General features: G+C 41.9%; 1 protein-coding gene across 4 annotated transcripts in view; it reads left to right on the plus strand.

The window, feature by feature from the left end:
- The window catches only part of adck1 (aarF domain containing kinase 1), a 76,512-nt gene that overhangs the window by 41,206 nt on the left and 14,644 nt on the right, over positions 1-20,662 (plus strand). For all 4 annotated transcript variants that reach the window (XM_075447543.1, XM_075447541.1, XM_075447540.1 and 1 more), the window contains exons 7-9: positions 4,643-4,759; positions 11,375-11,524; positions 14,650-14,847. In XM_075447543.1, the coding sequence (XP_075303658.1) occupies positions 4,643-4,759; positions 11,375-11,524; positions 14,650-14,847 (465 nt within the window). The remainder of the gene's footprint in view (positions 1-4,642; positions 4,760-11,374; positions 11,525-14,649; positions 14,848-20,662) is intronic.

The following is a 20,662-nucleotide window of genomic DNA, read 5'->3' on the forward strand; positions in this document are numbered from 1 at the left end:
AAATATTTTAATAATTATAATTTTAATAATAATATTTTAATCAGCAGCTTCGCTGCCGGAGTTTAAAATGTTTTGTTTTTGTTTTCTGGACTCAAACCGGGCGTAAACATGCTGAACTCCTTTATACCGCCGGTTTTATTGTAAAGCAGTTTAAAATGTTTCCCGGCGCAGTTAATGGAGGTCAGAGTCTCAGATCCTCCTTTGTGTCGCCCGTCTGCTCTTCTTCTTCCTCACAAAGCGTCTGCAGAATCCCATAAAACACATTTCCTTTGCTGGACAGAATTGGGCTTCATGTCCATTATCATTTAATTTCCTGGTGTCCTTTTCTCTTAATGCGTTTGTTTGAGAGCTTTTATTAGCCTGGGTGGATGTGAATTGGACGTCTTTCTTTTTTTAAACCCAGAGAGCTGAAGCGGCTTTTGTCCTTTTTCTGTCATTTGCATGTTTCTTCTTCTGCAGATTTTAATTACACGACGTTTAATAAAGACATGAAATATAAAAACAGCTCCATTATTAGGCTCCGGCTCTTTGTCTCTGAGTGAGAAACTAAGTGAACCCCTGATCCAGCAGCTGGTAGCAGCAGTGAGTGAGAAACTAAGTGAACTCCTGATCCAGCAGCTGGTAGCAGCAGTGAGGGAGAAACTAAGTGAACCCCTGATCCAGCAGCTGGTAGCAGCGGTGAGTGAGAAACTAAGTGAACCCCTGATCCAGCAGCTGGTAGCAGCGGTGAGTGAGAAACTGAGTGAACCCCTGATCCAGCAGCTGGTAGCAGCAGTGAGTGAGAAACTAAGTGAACCCCTGATCCAGCAGCTGGTAGCAGCATTGAGTGAGAAACTAAGTGAACCCCTGATCCAGCTGCTGGTAGCAGCAGTGAGTGAGAAACTAAGTGAACCCCTGATCCAGCAGCTGGTAGCAGCAGTGAGAAATTAAGTGAACCCCTGATCCAGCAGCTGGTAGCAGCAGTGAGAAACTAAGTGAACCCCTGATCCAGCAGCTGGTAGCAGCAGTGAGAAACTAAGTGAACCCCTGATCCAGCAGCTGGTAGCAGCAGTGTGTGAGAAACTAAGTGAACCCCTGATCCAGCAGCTGGTAGCAGCAGTGTGAGAAACTAAGTGAACCCCTGATCCAGCAGCTGGTAGCAGCAGTGAGTGAGAAACTAAGTGAACTCCTGATCCAGCAGCTGGTAGCAGCAGTGAGGGAGAAACTAAGTGAACTCCTGATCCAGCAGCTGGTAGCAGCAGTGAGGGAGAAACTAAGTGAACCCCTGATCCAGCAGCTGGTAGCAGCGGTGAGTGAGAAACTAAGTGAACCCCTGATCCAGCAGCTGGTAGCAGCGGTGAGTGAGAAACTGAGTGAACCCCTGATCCAGCAGCTGGTAGCAGCAGTGAGTGAGAAACTAAGTGAACCCCTGATCCAGCAGCTGGTAGCAGCATTGAGTGAGAAACTAAGTGAACCCCTGATCCAGCTGCTGGTAGCAGCAGTGAGTGAGAAACTAAGTGAACCCCTGATCCAGCAGCTGGTAGCAGCAGTGAGAAATTAAGTGAACCCCTGATCCAGCAGCTGGTAGCAGCAGTGAGAAACTAAGTGAACCCCTGATCCAGCAGCTGGTAGCAGCAGTGAGAAACTAAGTGAACCCCTGATCCAGCAGCTGGTAGCAGCAGTGTGTGAGAAACTAAGTGAACCCCTGATCCAGCAGCTGGTAGCAGCAGTGTGAGAAACTAAGTGAACCCCTGATCCGGCAGCTGGTAGCAGCAGTGAGAAACTAAGTGAACCCCTGATCCAGCAGCTGGTAGCAGCAGTGAGAAACTAAGTGAACCCCTGATCCAGCAGCTGGTAGCAGCAGTGAGAAACTGAGTGAACCCCTGATCCAGCAGCTGGTAGCAGCAGTGAGTGAGAAACTAAGTGAACCCCTGATCCAGCAGCTGGTAGCAGCAGTGAGAGAGAAACTAAGTGAACCCCTGATCCGGCAGCTGGTAGCAGCAGTGAGTGAGAAACTAAGTGAACCCCTGATCCAGCAGCTGGTAGCAGCAGTGAGTGAGAAACTAAGTGAACCCCTGATCCAGCAGCTGGTAGCAGCAGTGAGAGAGAAACTAAGTGAACCCCTGATCCAGCAGCTGGTAGCAGCAGTGAGTGAGAAACTGAGTGAACCCCTGATCCAGCAGCTGGTAGCAGCAGTGAGAAACTAAGTGAACCCCTGATCCAGCAGCTGGTAGCAGCAGTGAGAAACTAAGTGAACCCCTGATCCAGCAGCTGGTAGCAGCAGTGAGAAACTGAGTGAACCCCTGATCCAGCAGCTGGTAGCAGCAGTGAGAAACTAAGTGAACACCTGATCCAGCAGCTGGTAGCAGCAGTGAGAGAGAAACTAAGTGAACCCCTGATCCGGCAGCTGGTAGCAGCAGTGAGTGAGAAACTAAGTGAACCCCTGATCCAGCAGCTGGTAGCAGCAGTGAGTGAGAAACTAAGTGAACCCCTGATCCAGCAGCTGGTAGCAGCAGTGAGAAACTAAGCGAACCCCTGATCCAGCAGCTGGTAGCAGCAGTGTGTGAGAAACTAAGTGAACCCCTGATCCAGCAGCTGGTAGCAGCAGTGTGTGAGAAACTAAGTGAACCCCTGATCCAGCAGCTGGTAGCAGCAGTGAGTGAGAAACTAAGTGAACCCCTCATCCAGCAGCTGGTAGCAGCAGTGAGGGAGAAACTAAGTGAACCCCTGATCCAGCAGCTGGTAGCAGCAGTGAGTGAGAAACTAAGTGAACCCCTGATCCAGCAGCTGGTAGCAGCAGTGAGTGAGAAACTAAGTGAACCCCTGATCCAGCAGCTGGTAGCAGCAGTGAGTGAGAAACTAAGTGAACCCCTGATCCAGCAGCTGGTAGCAGCAGTGAGTGAGAAACTAAGTGAACCCCTGATCCAGCAGCTGGTAGCAGCAGTGAGAAACTAAGTGAACCCCTGATCCAGCAGCTGGTAGCAGCAGTGTGTGAGAAACTAAGTGAACCCCTGATCCAGCAGCTGGTAGCAGCAGTGTGTGAGAAACTAAGTGAACCCCTGATCCAGCAGCTGGTAGCAGCAGTGAGTGAGAAACTAAGTGAACCCCTCATCCAGCAGCTGGTAGCAGCAGTGAGAAACTAAGTGAACCCCTGATCCAGCAGCTGGTAGTAGCAGTGAGAAACTAAGTGAACCCCTGATCCAGCAGCTGGTAGCAGCAGTGTGTGAGAAACTAAGTGAACCCCTGATCCAGCAGCTGGTAGCAGCAGTGTGTGAGAAACTAAGTGAACCCCTGATCCAGCAGCTGGTAGCAGCAGTGTGTGAGAAACTAAGTGAACCCCTGATCCAGCAGCTGGTAGCAGCAGTGAGTGAGAAACTAAGTGAACCCCTGATCCAGCAGCTGGTAGCAGCAGTGAGAAACTAAGTGAACCCCTGATCCAGCAGCTGGTAGCAGCAGTGAGAAACTAAGTGAACCCCTGATCCAGCAGCTGGTAGCAGCAGTGTGTGAGAAACTAAGTGAACCCCTGATCCAGCAGCTGGTAGCAGCAGTGTGTGAGAAACTAAGTGAACCCCTGATCCAGCAGCTGGTAGCAGCAGTGAGTGAGAAACTAAGTGAACCCCTGATCCAGCAGCTGGTAGCAGCAGCAGTGAGAAACTAAGTGAACCCCTGATCCAGCAGCTGGTAGCAGCAGTGAGAAACTAAGTGAACCCCTGATCCAGCAGCTGGTAGCAGCAGTGTGTGAGAAACTAAGTGAACCCCTGATCCAGCAGCTGGTAGCAGCAGTGTGTGAGAAACTAAGTGAACCCCTGATCCAGCAGCTGGTAGCAGCAGTGAGTGAGAAACTAAGTGAACCCCTCATCCAGCAGCTGGTAGCAGCAGTGAGAAACTAAGTGAACCCCTGATCCAGCAGCTGGTAGTAGCAGTGAGAAACTAAGTGAACCCCTGATCCAGCAGCTGGTAGCAGCAGTGTGTGAGAAACTAAGTGAACCCCTGATCCAGCAGCTGGTAGCAGCAGTGAGTGAGAAACTAAGTGAACCCCTGATCCAGCAGCTGGTAGCAGCAGTGTGTGAGAAACTAAGTGAACCCCTGATCCAGCAGCTGGTAGCAGCAGTGTGTGAGAAACTAAGTGAACCCCTGATCCAGCAGCTGGTAGCAGCAGTGAGTGAGAAACTAAGTGAACCCCTGATCCAGCAGCTGGTAGCAGCAGTGAGAAACTAAGTGAACCCCTGATCCAGCAGCTGGTAGCAGCAGTGAGAAACTAAGTGAACCCCTGATCCAGCAGCTGGTAGCAGCAGTGTGTGAGAAACTAAGTGAACCCCTGATCCAGCAGCTGGTAGCAGCAGTGTGTGAGAAACTAAGTGAACCCCTGATCCAGCAGCTGGTAGCAGCAGTGAGTGAGAAACTAAGTGAACCCCTGATCCAGCAGCTGGTAGCAGCAGCAGTGAGAAACTAAGTGAACCCCTGATCCAGCAGCTGGTAGCAGCAGTGAGAAACTAAGTGAACCCCTCATCCAGCAGCTGGTAGCAGCAGTGTGTGAGAAACTAAGTGAACCCCTGATCCAGCAGCTGGTAGCAGCAGTGAGAAACTAAGTGAACCCCTGATCCAGCAGCTGGTAGCAGCAGTGAGAAACTAAGTGAACCCCTGACCTTTGCTCTCTCTGCAGGTTCCTGCGATCCACTGGGATCTCTCCACGAAGCGGATCCTCACCATGGACTTCGCAGAGGGGGGGCAGGTCAACGACAGAGACTACATGAAGGAACACGGCATCAATGTGAACGAGGTGATCGTTTGTCTCTCTGCAGCTTTGATGTGATGTGTTCCTCGAGCTTTTTAAAGATGTGTGACACATTATTTTCAGCTGAATACTTTCCCCCCGTCCCCTCTGAGGGCGGACGCGGCACAGACCCTCGGTTGCTCTGTTTGGTGATGCTGCCGCCTTACATCAGACGCACGTCGTCTTTGGTTCAGCTTCCAGGCGGGAAACTGTGTTATGATCACACGCTTCTGTTTTTAACCTCGTGGGTCACATGAACGGACATTCGCATCACAGCAGCCGGTCGCTCCTCAGGCCTTAAACAAACAGACAGTTTCTGCACAGATGTGTAACAGCAAGAAACACGAGTTACAAATGTGTTACAACATACTGCATATTGCATACTACATACTGCATACTACATACTGTATACTACATACTGCATACTACATACTACATACTGCATACTGCATACTACATACTGCATACTACATACTACATACTGCATACTACATACTACATACTACATACTGTATACTACATACTGCATACTACATACTACATACTGCATACTGCATACTACATACTGCATACTACATACTACATACTGCATACTACATACTACATACTGCATACTGCATACTACATACTGCATACTGCATACTGCATACTACATACTGCAAACTACATACTGCATACTGCATACTACATACTGCATACTGCATACTATATATTACATACTGCATACTACATACTACATACTGCATACTACATACTGCATACTGCATACTACATACTACATACTGCATACTGCATATGGCATACTACATATTGCATACTGCATACTACATACTGCATACTACATACTACGTACTACATACTACATACTGCATACTGCATACTACATACTACATACTACGTACTACATACTACATATTGCATACTGCATACTCCATACTGCATACTCCATACTACATACTGCATACTGCATACTACATACTGCATACTCCATACTACATACTACATACTGCACACTGCATACTACATACTACATACTACATACTGCATACTGCATACTCCATACTGCATACTACATACTACATACTGCATACTACATACTACATACTGCATACTGCATACTACATACTGCATACTACATACTGCATACTACATACTACATACTGCATACTACATACTACATACTGCATACTGCATACTACATACTGCATACTGCATACTGCATACTACATACTGCATACTGCATACTGCATACGGCATACTACATACTGCATACTACATACTGCATACTGCATACTACATACTACATACTGCATACTGCATACTATGTATTACATACTGCATACTACATACTACATACTGCATACTACATACTGCATACTACATACTGCATACTGCATACAGCATACTACATACTCCATACTACATACTACATACTACATACTGCATACTACATACTACATACTGCATACTGCATACTGCATACTACATACTGCATACTGCATACTACATACTGCATACTACATACTACATACTGCATACTGCATACTACATACTGCAAACTACATACTGCATACTGCATACTACATACTGCATACTGCATACTATATATTACATACTGCATACTACATACTACATACTGCATACTACATACTGCATACTGCATACTGCATACTACATACTACATACTGCATACTGCATATGGCATACTACATACTGCATACTGCATACTACATACTGCATACTACATACTACGTACTACATACTACATACTGCATACTCCATACTGCATACTCCATACTACATACTGCATACTGCATACTACATACTGCATACTCCATACTGCATACTGCATACTACATACTACATACTACATACTACATACTGCATACTGCATACTCCATACTGCATACTACATACTACATACTGCATACTGCATACTGCATACTCCATACTACATACTGCACACTGCATACTACATACTCCATACTCCATACTGCATACTGCATACTGCATACTACATACTACATACTCCATACTGCATACTGCATACTGCACACTGCACACTACATACTACATACTACATACTCCATACTGCATACTGCATACTCCATACTACATACTACATACTGCACACTGCACACTACATACTACATACTGCATACTGCATACTCCATACTGCATACTACATACTACATACTGCATACTGCATACTCCATACTACATACTACATACTGCATACTGCATACTCCATACTGCATACTACATACTGCATACTCCATACTGCATACTGCATACTGCATACTGCATACTGCACACTGCACACTGCACACTACATACTACATACTACATACTCCATACTCCATACTGCATACTGCATACTGCACACTGCACACTGCATACTACATACTACATACTCCATACTGCATACTGCACACTACATACTCCATACTCCATACTACATACTGCATACTGCATACTGCATACTGCATACTACAATACTACATACTGCATACTCCATACTCCATACTCCATACTGCATACTGCACACTGCACACTGCATACTACATACTACATACTCCATACTCCATACTGCATACTGCACACTGCACACTACATACTACATACTACATACTCCATACTCCATACTCCATACTGCATACTGCATACTGCACACTGCACACTACATACTACATACTACATACTCCATACTCCATACTGCATACTGCATACTGCACAGTGCACACTGCATACTACATACTACCTACTACATATTCCATACTCCATACTGCATACTGCATACTGCATACTGCACACTGCACACTACACACTCCATACTCCATACTCCATACTGCATACTGCATACTGCACACTGCATACTACATACTCCATACTGCATACTGCATACTGCACACTGCACACTCCATACTCCATACTCCATACTCCATACTGCACACTGCACACTACACACTCCATACTCCATACTCCATACTCCACACTGCACACTGCACACTGCACACTACATACTCCATACTGCATACTGCATACTGCACACTGCACACTGCACACTACACACTACACACTACATACTACATACTACACACTGCACACTGCACACTACATACTACATACTCCATACTCCATACTGCATACTGCATACTGCACAGTGCACACTGCATACTACATACTACCTACTACATACTCCATACTCCATACTGCATACTGCATACTGCATACTGCACACTGCACACTACACACTACACACTCCATACTCCATACTCCATACTGCATACTGCATACTGCACACTGCATACTACATACTCCATACTGCATACTGCATACTGCACACTGCACACTACACACTCCATACTCCATACTCCATACTCCATACTGCATACTGCATACTGCATACTGCACACTGCACACTACACACTCCATACTCCATACTCCATACTGCACACTGCACACTGCACACTGCACACTACATACTCCATACTGCATACTGCATACTGCACACTGCACACTGCACACTACACACTACACACTACATACTACATACTACACACTGCACACTGCACACTACATACTACATACTACATACTCCATACTCCATACTCCATACTCCATACTACATACTGCATACTGCATATTGCATACTACATACGAGCAGCTTTCGATCCTCAAACTTTCACCTGCAGCCAGCGATAGCTTCCAGTCTCCGCTGAGCTCAGATTAAAGCGAGCCCCACCCTGCAGGAAAACGATGTGCAGAGGTTAGATTTCTGCACTGGAAACACAAAGAGGCTGTAAGTTTGGGTCTTAAATCCCACGCCGGGCATTAGTGGAGCCGAGCGTTGGAACACTTCATGTCATCTGAACGGGCTTGTGTTGAGCAGAATCCGGATTTTAAGTCAGTGTTTTCTGTGTTTTCTGTGTTTTTTGTGTCCATTAGCCATCGGAGGAGCTCTAATTAGCGGCCATTAGTGTCTGCATGTTCCCCTCTCAGATAATTTCTTGGCTCTCTGCTAAATAAGTGTGTGTGTGTGGGTGCGTGTTGTTGCCTCTGTGAGGACCGCTTTCAGTTTAAAGTCCTCGTGGGGACGCTCGCTTCCAGCTGAACGCCTGTTTTCCTGTCAGCCGACGGCTCGGCGCGCTTTAATGAAGCTGTTGTTGCTTTTCTGTTGCATGAAGACACCTTTTTCAGGATGATTCCAGCCAGACGGAGGAAAAACGGAGCCACTCTTCCTCAGCAGGCAGCACGTTTCAGTCTGAATCATCTTTAAACAGAAACACAAAGCTCAGCCTTTTGTTTTCAATATTATTAAATTAAAAAAAATCAGTAAAAGTAACAAATAAGTCAAATTAAACAGTTAATTATAAAAAATAAATGAACAAACAATGAGCAAAGTGCACGTTTAAAACACGCACACATTCAAAGTGCACGTTTAAAACATGCACACTTCCAAAGTGCACGTTTAAAACACGCACGCATTCAAAGTGCACGTTAGACACATGCACACTTCCAAAGTGCACGTTAGACACATGCACACTTCCAAAGTGCACGTTTAAAACACGCACGCATTCAAAGTGCACGTTAAACACATGCACACTTCCAAAGTGCACGTTTAAAACACGCACGCATTCAAAGTGCACGTTTAAAACACGCACGCATTCAAAGTGCACGTTTAAAACATGCACACTTCCAAAGTGCACGTTTAAAACACACACGCATTCAAAGTGCACGTTAAACACATGCACGCATCCAAAGTGCACGTTTAAAACACGCACGCATCCGAAGTGCACGTTTAAAACACGCACGCATTCAAAGTGCACGTTTAAAACATGCACACTTCCAAAGTGCACGTTTAAAACACGCACGCATTCAAAGTGCACGTTTAAAACACGCACGCATTCAAAGTGCACGTTAAACACATGCACGCATCCAAAGTGCACGTTAAACACATGCACGCATTCAAAGTGCACGTTTAAAACATGCACGCATCCAAAGTGCACGTTTAAAACATGCACGCATTCAAAGTGCACATTTAAAACATGCACACTTCCAAAGTGCACGTTTAAAACATGCACACTTCCAAAGTGCATGTTAAAAACATTACATTTTAAAAAATCACAAGAGTAAAGGTAACAGGAGTGAATTAAACAGTTAATTATACAAAAATAAATTATAAAAAAATGGAGAAATTTACCTACAATGATTCACAAATCTGTTAAAAACTCAATGAGCACTAAAATGTTGACAGATATCAGTGTTTAAGTTGCTTTTATTTTATTCACACCAGCTCACTTTCACCTTTAAACACGATTCGTCATAATGAAACAGCGGTTTTCATGTCTCTGTCCCCACTTTGTTGGCATGAAATCAAACTGAAAACAAAGTATTTGTTGTTTTTTGTCATGAACTCCATGAATATTTGCTTTCTGTATTTCTTCGTCTCTAAAAACAGCTTCTTTAAAAAGCGTGTTAAGCTACTTTAATCATTTTAAAGTGAATCTGTGAGAGCAGCACGTATAAAAACCCCGCTGATGGATATTTAAGCAGACGTTTCCAACGGCAGCTGCTGGAATTAACGGCTGAGGACTGAAGGAAGAAGCCTGAATGAGGTCCCCATAATTACACTTCCACTCAGCTCCAGGTTTTCCTCTCGTGTTCGTGCTAATTTAATCTGCTGGATTCAGCCGGAGTGTTTAAAGCCAGCAGATGTGATTCGTGCTCAGTCAGAGAGTCGCAGGATGTCTGCATGAATCTGTGTGCGGACCCTCGGTGACCCCGTGACCCCCGACACGTTCTACCTGAGCCTTCCCATGATGCACCTGTGCTGGCTCAGAGTTTATTTTCATTTAGTCGTCTCAGATCTGCAAAGCTTCTCCAAAAGCACCAAAATAAAAGAATAAGAAATTCAACTAATAAGAGATAAAAGCAACTTAAACATTTTAGTGCTCATTGATTTCTGCAGACACGTTTTTAACAGATATGTGTATCATTGTATGTAAATGTCTCCATTTTTTTTTTTTATCAAATCAAATCAAATCAAATTTATTTATATAGCACATTTCATGTACAAACAATTCAAAGTGCTTTACATAAAATAAAAGCATTGCAGCAAGGAGTGGAAGAAGCATTAAAAATACATAAAAGAATATAAAGAGAAACAAATAAAATAATTTAAATTAATTTAAAAACAAGCAACAGTCTAGATTATCATTTATTTTTGTATAATTAACTGTTTAATTCACTTTTAAAATGATTAAAGTAGCTCAACACGCTTTTTAAAGAAGCTGTTTTTAGAGATGAAGAAATACAGAATTCAAATATTCATGGAATTCATGACAAAAACCAACAAATACTTTGTTTCTCAGTCTGATTTTATGCCAACAAAGTGGGACAGAGACATGAAGACCGCTGTTTTATTATGACGAATCGGGTTTAAAGGTGAAAGTGAGCCGGTGTGAGCGGCCGAATCTCTGAAGGAATGATTCCCCTGAAGGGTTTAATGGGTGAGGACACGATGGTTGAAGCAGCCGTTTAAAGCTTGTCATCTCTTCTTCGTTGGTGTGAAATCAGTTTGGGTCGAAGCTGACATCCATGTTTGTTTTTTCCCATCAGATCTCGGAGAATCTGGGTAAAATGTACAGCGAGATGATCTTTGTTCACGGCTTCGTCCACTGCGACCCGCACCCGGGGAACGTGTTGGTCCGGAAGTGTCCTCGCAGCCAGAGGACGGAGATCGTTCTGCTGGACCACGGCCTGTATCAGGTGCACGTTAAACACATGCACGCATCCAAAGTGCACGTTAAACACATGCACGCATCCAAAGTGCACGTTAAACACATGCACGCATCCAAAGTGCATGTTAAACACATGCACACTTCCAAAGTGCACGTTATAAAAAACACACAAACACACACACGCATCCAAAGTGCACGTTAAACACATGCACACTTTCAAAGTGCACGTTATAAAAAACACACAAACACACACACGCATCCAAAGTGCACGTTAAACACATGCACACTTTCAAAGTGCACGTTATAAAAAACACACAAACACACACACGCATCCAAAGTGCACGTTAAACACATGCACACTTTCAAAGTGCACGTTAAATACATGCACTTCCAAAAGTGCACGTTATAAAAACAAACACACGCACGCATCCAAAGTGCACGTTAAACGCATGCACACACACACACACACACACATACAAAGTGCACGTTAAACACACATGCACGCTTCCAAAGTGCACGTTAAACACATGCACACATCCAAAGTGCACGTTAAACACACGCACGCATCCAAAGTGCACGTTAAACACATGCACACACACATCTAGATGCACGTTAAACACATGCACGCACACATCCAAAGTGCACGTTAAACACACATGCACACATCCAAAGTGCACGTTAAACACATGCACGCACACATCCAAAGTGCACGTTAAACACACGCACGCATCCAAAGTGCACGTTAAACACATGCACACACACATCTAGATGCACGTTAAACACACATGCACGCACACATCCAAAGTGCACATTAAACACATGCACGCACACATCCAAAGTGCACATTAAACACACATGCACGCATCCAAAGTGCACGTTAAACACACACACAAAGTGCACGTTAAACACACATGCACACACACACACACATCCAAAGTGCACATTAAACACACATGCACACATCCAAAGTGCACGTTAAACACATGCACACATCCAAAGTGCACGTTAAACACATGCACGCACACATCCAAAGTGCACGTTAAACACATGCACGCACACATCCAAAGTGCACGTTAAACACTTTTATTGGAGCTTCTGCAGCATAAAAGCTTTTTGATAAACAACTCATTTGTTGTTCTCAGCAGAGTGCTGCCTTCTGTCTGAATGCAACCTTAATCATACAGGGCACACGTGCACGCTCATCCAGCACACACACACTCACACACACACACACGTGCACGCTCATCCAGCACACACACACACACACACACACACACACACACACACTTACAAATATCCACAGGCTAAACACGGCTCTTACATGACTTATTTACTGCTTCTTGAAACTGCACATACGTGCACTCACGCACGTGCACTCACACACGTGCACTCACTCACAGACTTCCCTTGGTCAATAATGGCCCCAATTTATTCTTAATGACTTCTGATTTCAACTGTCACTTTGGAGTAAAAACATTAATCCGACCAACACACACACACACTCAGTGTTATTACTGAAAGGTAGTGCACGTTGTGTGTGTGCACGTCGTGTGTGTGCACGTGTGTTTAAAGTGCTGCCATTTGTCTGGCACAGACATCTCAGTTGAGGTGATAAAAGCTGCTGAATGAGATGTCGGCGCAGTGAGGAAACATCCAGTTTTATTATTATTTCAACACATTTTATTAAGGTTGTGTAAATTACCAGAATTCAGAATTGGTTACAAAGAAAATGTAAACTCACATGTGTGATCAGCCCTCGTTTCTTTATAAATTTCCAGAGAAACATTAAATAGTTGCAAAGATTCTTTCTTAAGGACATCACATTCAGATCCTGTTCAGATTTTTGTTTTATTTTGTGTTTTTTCTGTTTTATTTTGTGTTTTTTCTGTTTTATTTTGTGTTTTTTCTGTTTTATTTTGTGTTTTTTCTGTTTTATTTTGTGGGTTTTTTTGTTTTATTTTGTGTTTTTTTTGTTTTATTTTGTGTTTTTTCTGTTTTATTTTGTGTTTTTCCTTTTTATTTTGTGTTTTTTCCTTTTTATTTTGTGTTTTTTCTGTTTTATTTTGTGTTTTTCCTTTTTATTTTGTGTTTTTTCCTTTTTATTTTGTGTTTTTTTTTGTTTTATTTTGTGTTTTTTTGTTTTATTTTGTGTTTTTTTGTTTTATTTTGTGTTTTATTTTGTGTTTTTTCTGTGTGTGTGTTTTTTCTGTTTTATTTGGTGGCTTTGGGGCAGATTTCCTCCTGTTCATCTGCTGGAGATAGTTCTTTAGGCCTGACACTTCTTCTTTTGTCCTCCACTTGTCCAGTTTCCTCAAATGTTTTAAGGACACACTGCACACCATGCTGAGATATGCCAAGTTTTCAGCTAACAGCTCTTTGGGAATCACCTTGTTGCTGCAGAAATCCTGTTTTCTGTCTGTCACACTGTGTTATCTTTGCTGTTTTTCACACATGCAGCTAAAGAAATGGGAACAAATCTTAATTCCAGTCTAAAACCCACAAAGAGCTTCTAGATTATTCATTTCTGGTGGCATAAAACAGTTTAATCATTTCATTTATATTAATTGTTCCATAATTAGTCATTAGATTATATCTTATGTTCCTTTTTTAAGCTTTAAATTGAATCTTATTTACTTCTTCTTGATGTTGAATAACATATAATTCTTATTATTGTCTGTTTTTTCCTACTTTTCTACTTTTAGACGTGATAAAGTTCATTATTTTGGGATTAGGATTTTTTTTAAACTGAATTTCTTATATTAATTTGACTCTTTTGGTAACTGAAAGCAGTTTTAACGTAAATGTACCAAAAAGTTGAAACTATGAAGCTGTTTTTCACAGATGCAGCTAAAGAAATGGGAACAAATGATGTGTCTCTGTGACAGGCTGCTGGGAACAAAGTGCCTAAAGATCCAGTTTAAAATGTGGACACAGCACTGGTTCATCCCTTGAGTTAGGAGCCTTTTTCCTGCCTGAATGGTTCATAGCTCAGAGTTAAGTGGCTTAACAAAGAAAAACTGGACTGAAAATGAGGAAAAAAGCAGAAAATGTCCAAATAAAAACTCTGAAAGAGCTTCAGGAAGCTGCAGAACTGCTGATCAGGACCTTGGAACAGGACTGTAAACTCAGCTTGTGTCTCGCTCTCTGCTTCAGGTCTTGCAGCCAGACTTCAGGATGGACTACTGCCGGCTGTGGATGTCTCTGATTAAAGGCGACATGTCGGGGGTGGAGCGCTACAGCCGCAGACTGGGAGCCGGGGATCTGTACCCGCTGTTCGCCTGCGTGCTGACGGCTCGGTCCTGGAACGCCGTGAACGCCGGCATCAGTTCTGTGCCCGTCACACACGCCGAGGTAAGATCTGCTGCGCTCGCTTTCTGCAGAAACATGAGCCGAAGCCTCAGAAAGGAAGCAGGACGCCGAGTTTCACATGTTTCAGACTCTGTCGCTGTTTCCTTCGCTGTGACTGGAGAATAACTGATGTCACACATCAAAATTACATTAATTCTGTCCAGAAACTCTCTGAATGTGTGCAAGTTGCCAGCAGGAAATCATCCAACTCAGCCGGGAGTTAAAGGGCATCTAAAGGGTTAATTTTTTTAAAATAATTGAAAACTTGGTAGTTATGATCAGAACTGAAGTGGAAGAAAAAAAGTGGAAAAAAAATACTTATATATGATGTTTTTAGGTCATTTTAAAAGGGGACAAAAATATCCTTTTTCAGAAATGAAGGAGTTTTTTTTTTTTTTTAAATCAGGCATAACAAAAAAATTAAAAATCCCTAAATCCATATATTAATATTTTTTCCGCTTTTTTTTTCATAGATCTTTTATTCCACCAGTTCTAATCATAACTACCAAGTTTGCAATTATTTTAAAAAATTTAACCCTTTAACTCATTGGCTGCCAGCCATTTTCAGTTCAGAGACACCCATACTGCCAAGTGTTTTTCAGTATTTTGACTGATTTTCCAAGACCCACAGAAAAGTGTGTCTTATGACTATGTACACACCGAAATGACCAAATGAAAGAGTAGACTCTCTTCTTTCATCAGGAAAAAAGTTTGTTTCTACCATTTTCAGTCTTTTAGTAATAGACAGTAGAACATAGGTTGGTTTCACCAAAAACAGCTGTTTGACCCAAAAAATGGAGAAAACGAGCTCTTTTTTTTTTGTGCATAGTGGCACTGCTGCCACCTAGCGGGTAATTTTGCCAGTATATTCTCTGTTTAGTGTTTACAAGCTTAAGATTTAGTGACGAACTCCGTTAGATTGTCCCCCAGCCCGCTCCGTTAAAAAACGCAATTGACGTCTATAGACGTCAATGGCACCGAAAGAGTTAAATACTGGTATATATGATGTAAACGCCAATTTCTGTTAAAAAAAACAAACAAAAAAAAATATAAGCTGTAATTTTGTAATCTGCCATTGCAGAAAAACTACAAAGATATAAAAACTGATGTTGTTGGTCATCAATGACATATCTCAGACCTAATATTCCCCATAGAATATTTCACTTTGCATACATTGAAAATACAGCAGTTTTTGTGTGTGTGTTTTAACAGAAATTGGTGTTTACCTCATATAGACTGGTATTTAAAGGGTTAATTTTTTAAAAAATGATTGAAAACTTGGTAGTTATGATCAGAACTAAAGTGGAATAAAAGATTTATGGAAAAATATTTATATTTGATGTTTATAGGTCGTTTTAAAAGGGGACAAAAATGTCCCTTTTCAGAGTTTTATTTAAAAAAAAAAATGTTGCTGATCATTGACATATCCCAGAACATAATTATCCCTACTCAATAATTCCACTTTGCATTCCATATTTTAAAAATACTGGCACCAAAAGGCTTAAAATTTGGGCTAAAAAGTTCAAATTGGCATCTAAAGGGTTAATTTTTTTTAAATAATTGAAAACTTGGTAGTTATGATCAGAACTGAAGTGGAATAAAAGATTTATGAAAAAAAAGTGGAAAAAATATATTAATATGATGTTTTTAGGTCGTTTTAAAAGGGGACAAAAATGTCCCTTTTCAGAAATTAAAGAGTTTTTTATTTAAACCAGGCATAACAAAAAAATTAAAAATACCTAAAAATCAATGTTGTTGCTAATCATTGACATATCCCAGACCATAATTATCCCTAATCAATAATTGCATTTTGTATTTCATATTTTGAAAATATTGGCACCAAAAGGCTTAAAATTTGGGCTAAAAAGTTCAAATTGGCATCTGAAGGGTTAATTTTTTTTAAATAATTTAAAACTTGGTAGTTATGATCAGAACTGAAGTGGAATAAAAGATTTATGGAAAAAAATATTAATATATGATGTTTGTAGGTCGTTTTAAAAGGGGACAAAAATGTCCCTTTTCAGAAATTAAAGAGTTTTTTTTCTACATATTGAAAAATTGCATTGTATCCGATTTGTGTTTGAAATTCGAAAATAATAGTCAAAAATGCATAACTGGACCAAATATGATGAGTATCACTATTTCCAGTGTGAAATGAGAGGATAAAGTACACCTCAAGTGGAGAAAAATGTCCCCTATCAGGGCCTACTGCAGCTGTTATGCTTTTTTTATGATCTTTATCTATTCTATGGCCTGATCGCACCCTTTTAGGATTCTTAAATTAAATCATTAGCAGTTTCATGCCTGAGTTTGCTGTTTCATTTATGAACGTGAAGCGTTTTATCTGCTCTTCTGTGAACCTGTTGGGCTTAAAGCTGGCCTGGAGTCAGCAGGGTGTGGTGAGATGCTCCTTTCTTGTTGTTTTTACAGTTTTTTGGGGTGTTTGCAGTGTGTGAAGCCTCAGGGAACACCTGTGGGATCACCTGGAAGCTGAAAAGTTCTGCTGGTCGTGTGGTGTGAGCGTTTATCTTACAGTAAAATGATCATTTCTGATGAGATCAGTTTGGGAGCTGGCCCTGTTTGCGTGTGCCTTCCTACCCACAGGTGTTCTACAACACCATCTGTCTGCATCAGAGTGTATTTATACCTCTCTTATGCAACGTTTTGAAGCTGGCAGAAGCACCACACAACAGTCTGCTTCAGCGTGCCGCCCCCTCACAGGACGGGCGGAACGTGGCAGGAAAACTCCGTCAGTACTTCTGAAAATCAATCCTGTATTTTTAGCTGTGGAGTTGATGTTGAGACGAAAATAATGCGAAAAACAGACAATAATAAGAATTATATTTTATTCAACATCAAGAAAAAGTAAATAAGATTCAATTTAATGACACAAAAACTTAAAAAAGGAATATAAGATATAATCTAATGACTAATTATGGAACAATTAATATAAATGAAATGATTAAACTGTTTTATGCCACCAGAAATGAATAATCTAGAAGCTCTTTGTGGGTTTTAGACTGGAATTAAGATTTGTTCCCATTTCTTTAGCTGCATGTGTGAAAAACAGCAAAGATAACACAGTGTGACAGACAGAAAACAGGATTTCTGCAGCAACAAGGTGATTCCCAAAGAGCTGTTAGCTGAAAACTTGGCATATCTCAGCATGGTGTGCAGTGTGTCCTTAAAACATTTGAGGAAACTGGACAAGTGGAGGACAGAAGAAGAAGTGTCAGGCCTAAAGAACTATCTACAGCAGATGAACAGGAGGAAATCTGCCCCAAAGCCACCAAATAAAACAGAAAAAACACAAAATAAAACAGAAAAAACACAAATAAAAAAAAAAGACAAAATAAACACAAAATAAAATAAAAAATAAAATAAAACACAAAAAAAAACTGGAGAAGTGAAGGACAAAAGAAGAAGTGTCAGGCCTAAATAACTATCTACAGCAGATGAACAGGAGGAAAAAGAAAACAGAAAAAACACAAAATAAAAAAAAAATAAAAAAGAATAAAACACAAAAAATAAAACATAAAAAATAAAACAAAAAAACACAAAATAAAACAGAAAAAATAAATAAAATAAAAACACTAAATAAAACAGAAAAAAATAAATAAAATAAAAACAAAATAAAACAAAATAAAACAAAAAAACAGGACACTGGACAAGTGAAGGACAAAAGAAGAAGTGTCAGGCCTAAAGAACTATCAGAAATGGGCTCCATGGAAGAGTGGCTGTCAGATCTGCCGCACATGTTCAGTCAAAGACTTGAATCCTTATCGGCCTGCGAGTCGGAAATGAATCCTTCAGATTTTTGTTGCTGAAACATTAGATGGTCACTGACCTTTTTGACATTTTGGAACCTTTAACTCGGATAAAAAGCATTCGGTCACTGTGTTTGTGTGTATTTTTTTATTCATTCTTTCATATTTACCTGTTTACGTGTCCACTGTGGTTTCTTCTACTTGAACACTTGAAAAGCTGAGACATTTCTCTGTTTCCTTGCCTCGTCTTTTCTTTCTCTTCTTTCTTTTCGACGCTCTTATGCACGGATCGTTTTAAAGCCCGGCTTCTAACCGGCCGTGATGCGTTCCATTAGCGGTAATGAAATCTCTCTTACGCAGCCGGTGCTGAGTGCTTTTAGAGCTGCCTTTCTTTCACATGCAGGAATATTTTATCTCTTTAATGAAGGCCCAAAACCTCTGGAAACAAAGCAATTAGTCAGAAACACAACCAGCCGGAGTTACTGCACATTCTGACACATTCGTGGAAACAGAAAAGCAGAATTAAAAACTCCGGGTGAAGAATTAATGAAGCATGTTCAGAGTTCTTCAGACCCTGAAATAGTTTGTGTAGAAACGATTGTGTTCAGTCCCAGTTCAGAGTCGGTTCGGACGGATTTACACGTCTCAGTTGGAGGCAGCTGTGTCTCCAACCTGCTCTCAGGCTGAAACGGGAACCCGACCGGCGACCGAACACGCTGGAGCTGACCGTTACAGTTTGACTAAAATCTGCAGAAACATTCTCCTCTTTCATTTCCCCTTCAAACAGCGTATGCCACCTTCGTGCGAGTCACTAACTGACATTTCCCTGACGTTTTCCTGTTTTTCGGACATTTTCTTGACGTTTTACTGACATTTTCCTGCAATAATTTGCTGAAAGACGAAGTTTCACGTTTGATTTCCTCTTATGTCGATGCCTGATGAGGAGCCCCCTAAATGGATCCGTGTTTAATCTTTCATTTACGTCTGAATGCAGATGGTCACAGCTCACCTGTTTCAGTGTCCATGAATCATTTTTTACTCCAGCATTGTAGACATGTGGAAAAACCTACTAATCACACATGTTCCTGTTAGACTGAGCTGGAAATGAGCTGGAAATGAGCTGGAAATGAGCACCCGTGCACCGTTCTGAGGTTCCATTCTAACGCGCGCCGTGTTTAACTAACCCTAACCGAGTAGATCTTAATGCCTAAAGCTAAACCAGCAGTGAAAGTCGAGCCCTAACCGAGACAAACTTGGTTCTTTGGGTCGTGTAAAAGCAAATAAAGCTGCTGGTTGAGATTCTTCCTCTGCGACTCTCAACACTCTGCCAGAAGAGAAATCACCGGGCGGATCCTTCCTCCCCCCCCAAATGAATCCCTTTGCCTTTTGCACAGCCTATTATTGCGCCACTCACAATACAATATGTCCTTATTGAAGCTTTCAGATGCAAATGAAGCAGCGTCACCTTCTCTGTGTCCTGCTGACAGCTGTGAGCCGGCTACCCGGCCGCCAGTAATTGCTGCTAATTGTTATTCCCCGAGCAGAGGACTGGTGGAGACCCGTCACCCCGTTATTTGGACTGGAGGGGGGGGGTGTCAGGAGCTTGGTAATTCTTGGCTTGGGTTTTTTTAAATGTAAAATAGAGGAAATGAAGAGGTGGAAGTGTGAGGGTCAAAGGAGGGTCGCGCTTATTTGAGGAAAATGAGTCAGAAGGGATTTAAGGGAACAACTGAATCTCTTTAAAGAGGACGTTGGCAGCAGATTCAGACGGGCTGGAGGCCCGTTTGTAAAGGAACGCCCTCTTTCTGGGGATACTGTTGTTTTGTCAGGGATTCATGGTGCTTTTGGAGTTATTAATGCATTAAAAATCCTAACACTGTGTCCTTAACTGGCTCTCCTGCTGCGTTCTCTGGTTTTAGAAACTGACCCGGCTGTTTGTAGCTGGTCGTGACCTCCGTTTATGGACACAAACGCTTCATGTTTTGAGCTTTTTTATGTTCCTGTGAGCTGCAGTTGCCCCTCATTCTGCTTTTTTCTGCCGCATTGTGTCC

The sequence above is a fragment of the Odontesthes bonariensis genome, chromosome 17 (assembly GCF_027942865.1).
Source record: "Odontesthes bonariensis isolate fOdoBon6 chromosome 17, fOdoBon6.hap1, whole genome shotgun sequence".
NCBI classification, from domain to species: Eukaryota; Metazoa; Chordata; class Actinopteri; order Atheriniformes; family Atherinopsidae; genus Odontesthes; species Odontesthes bonariensis.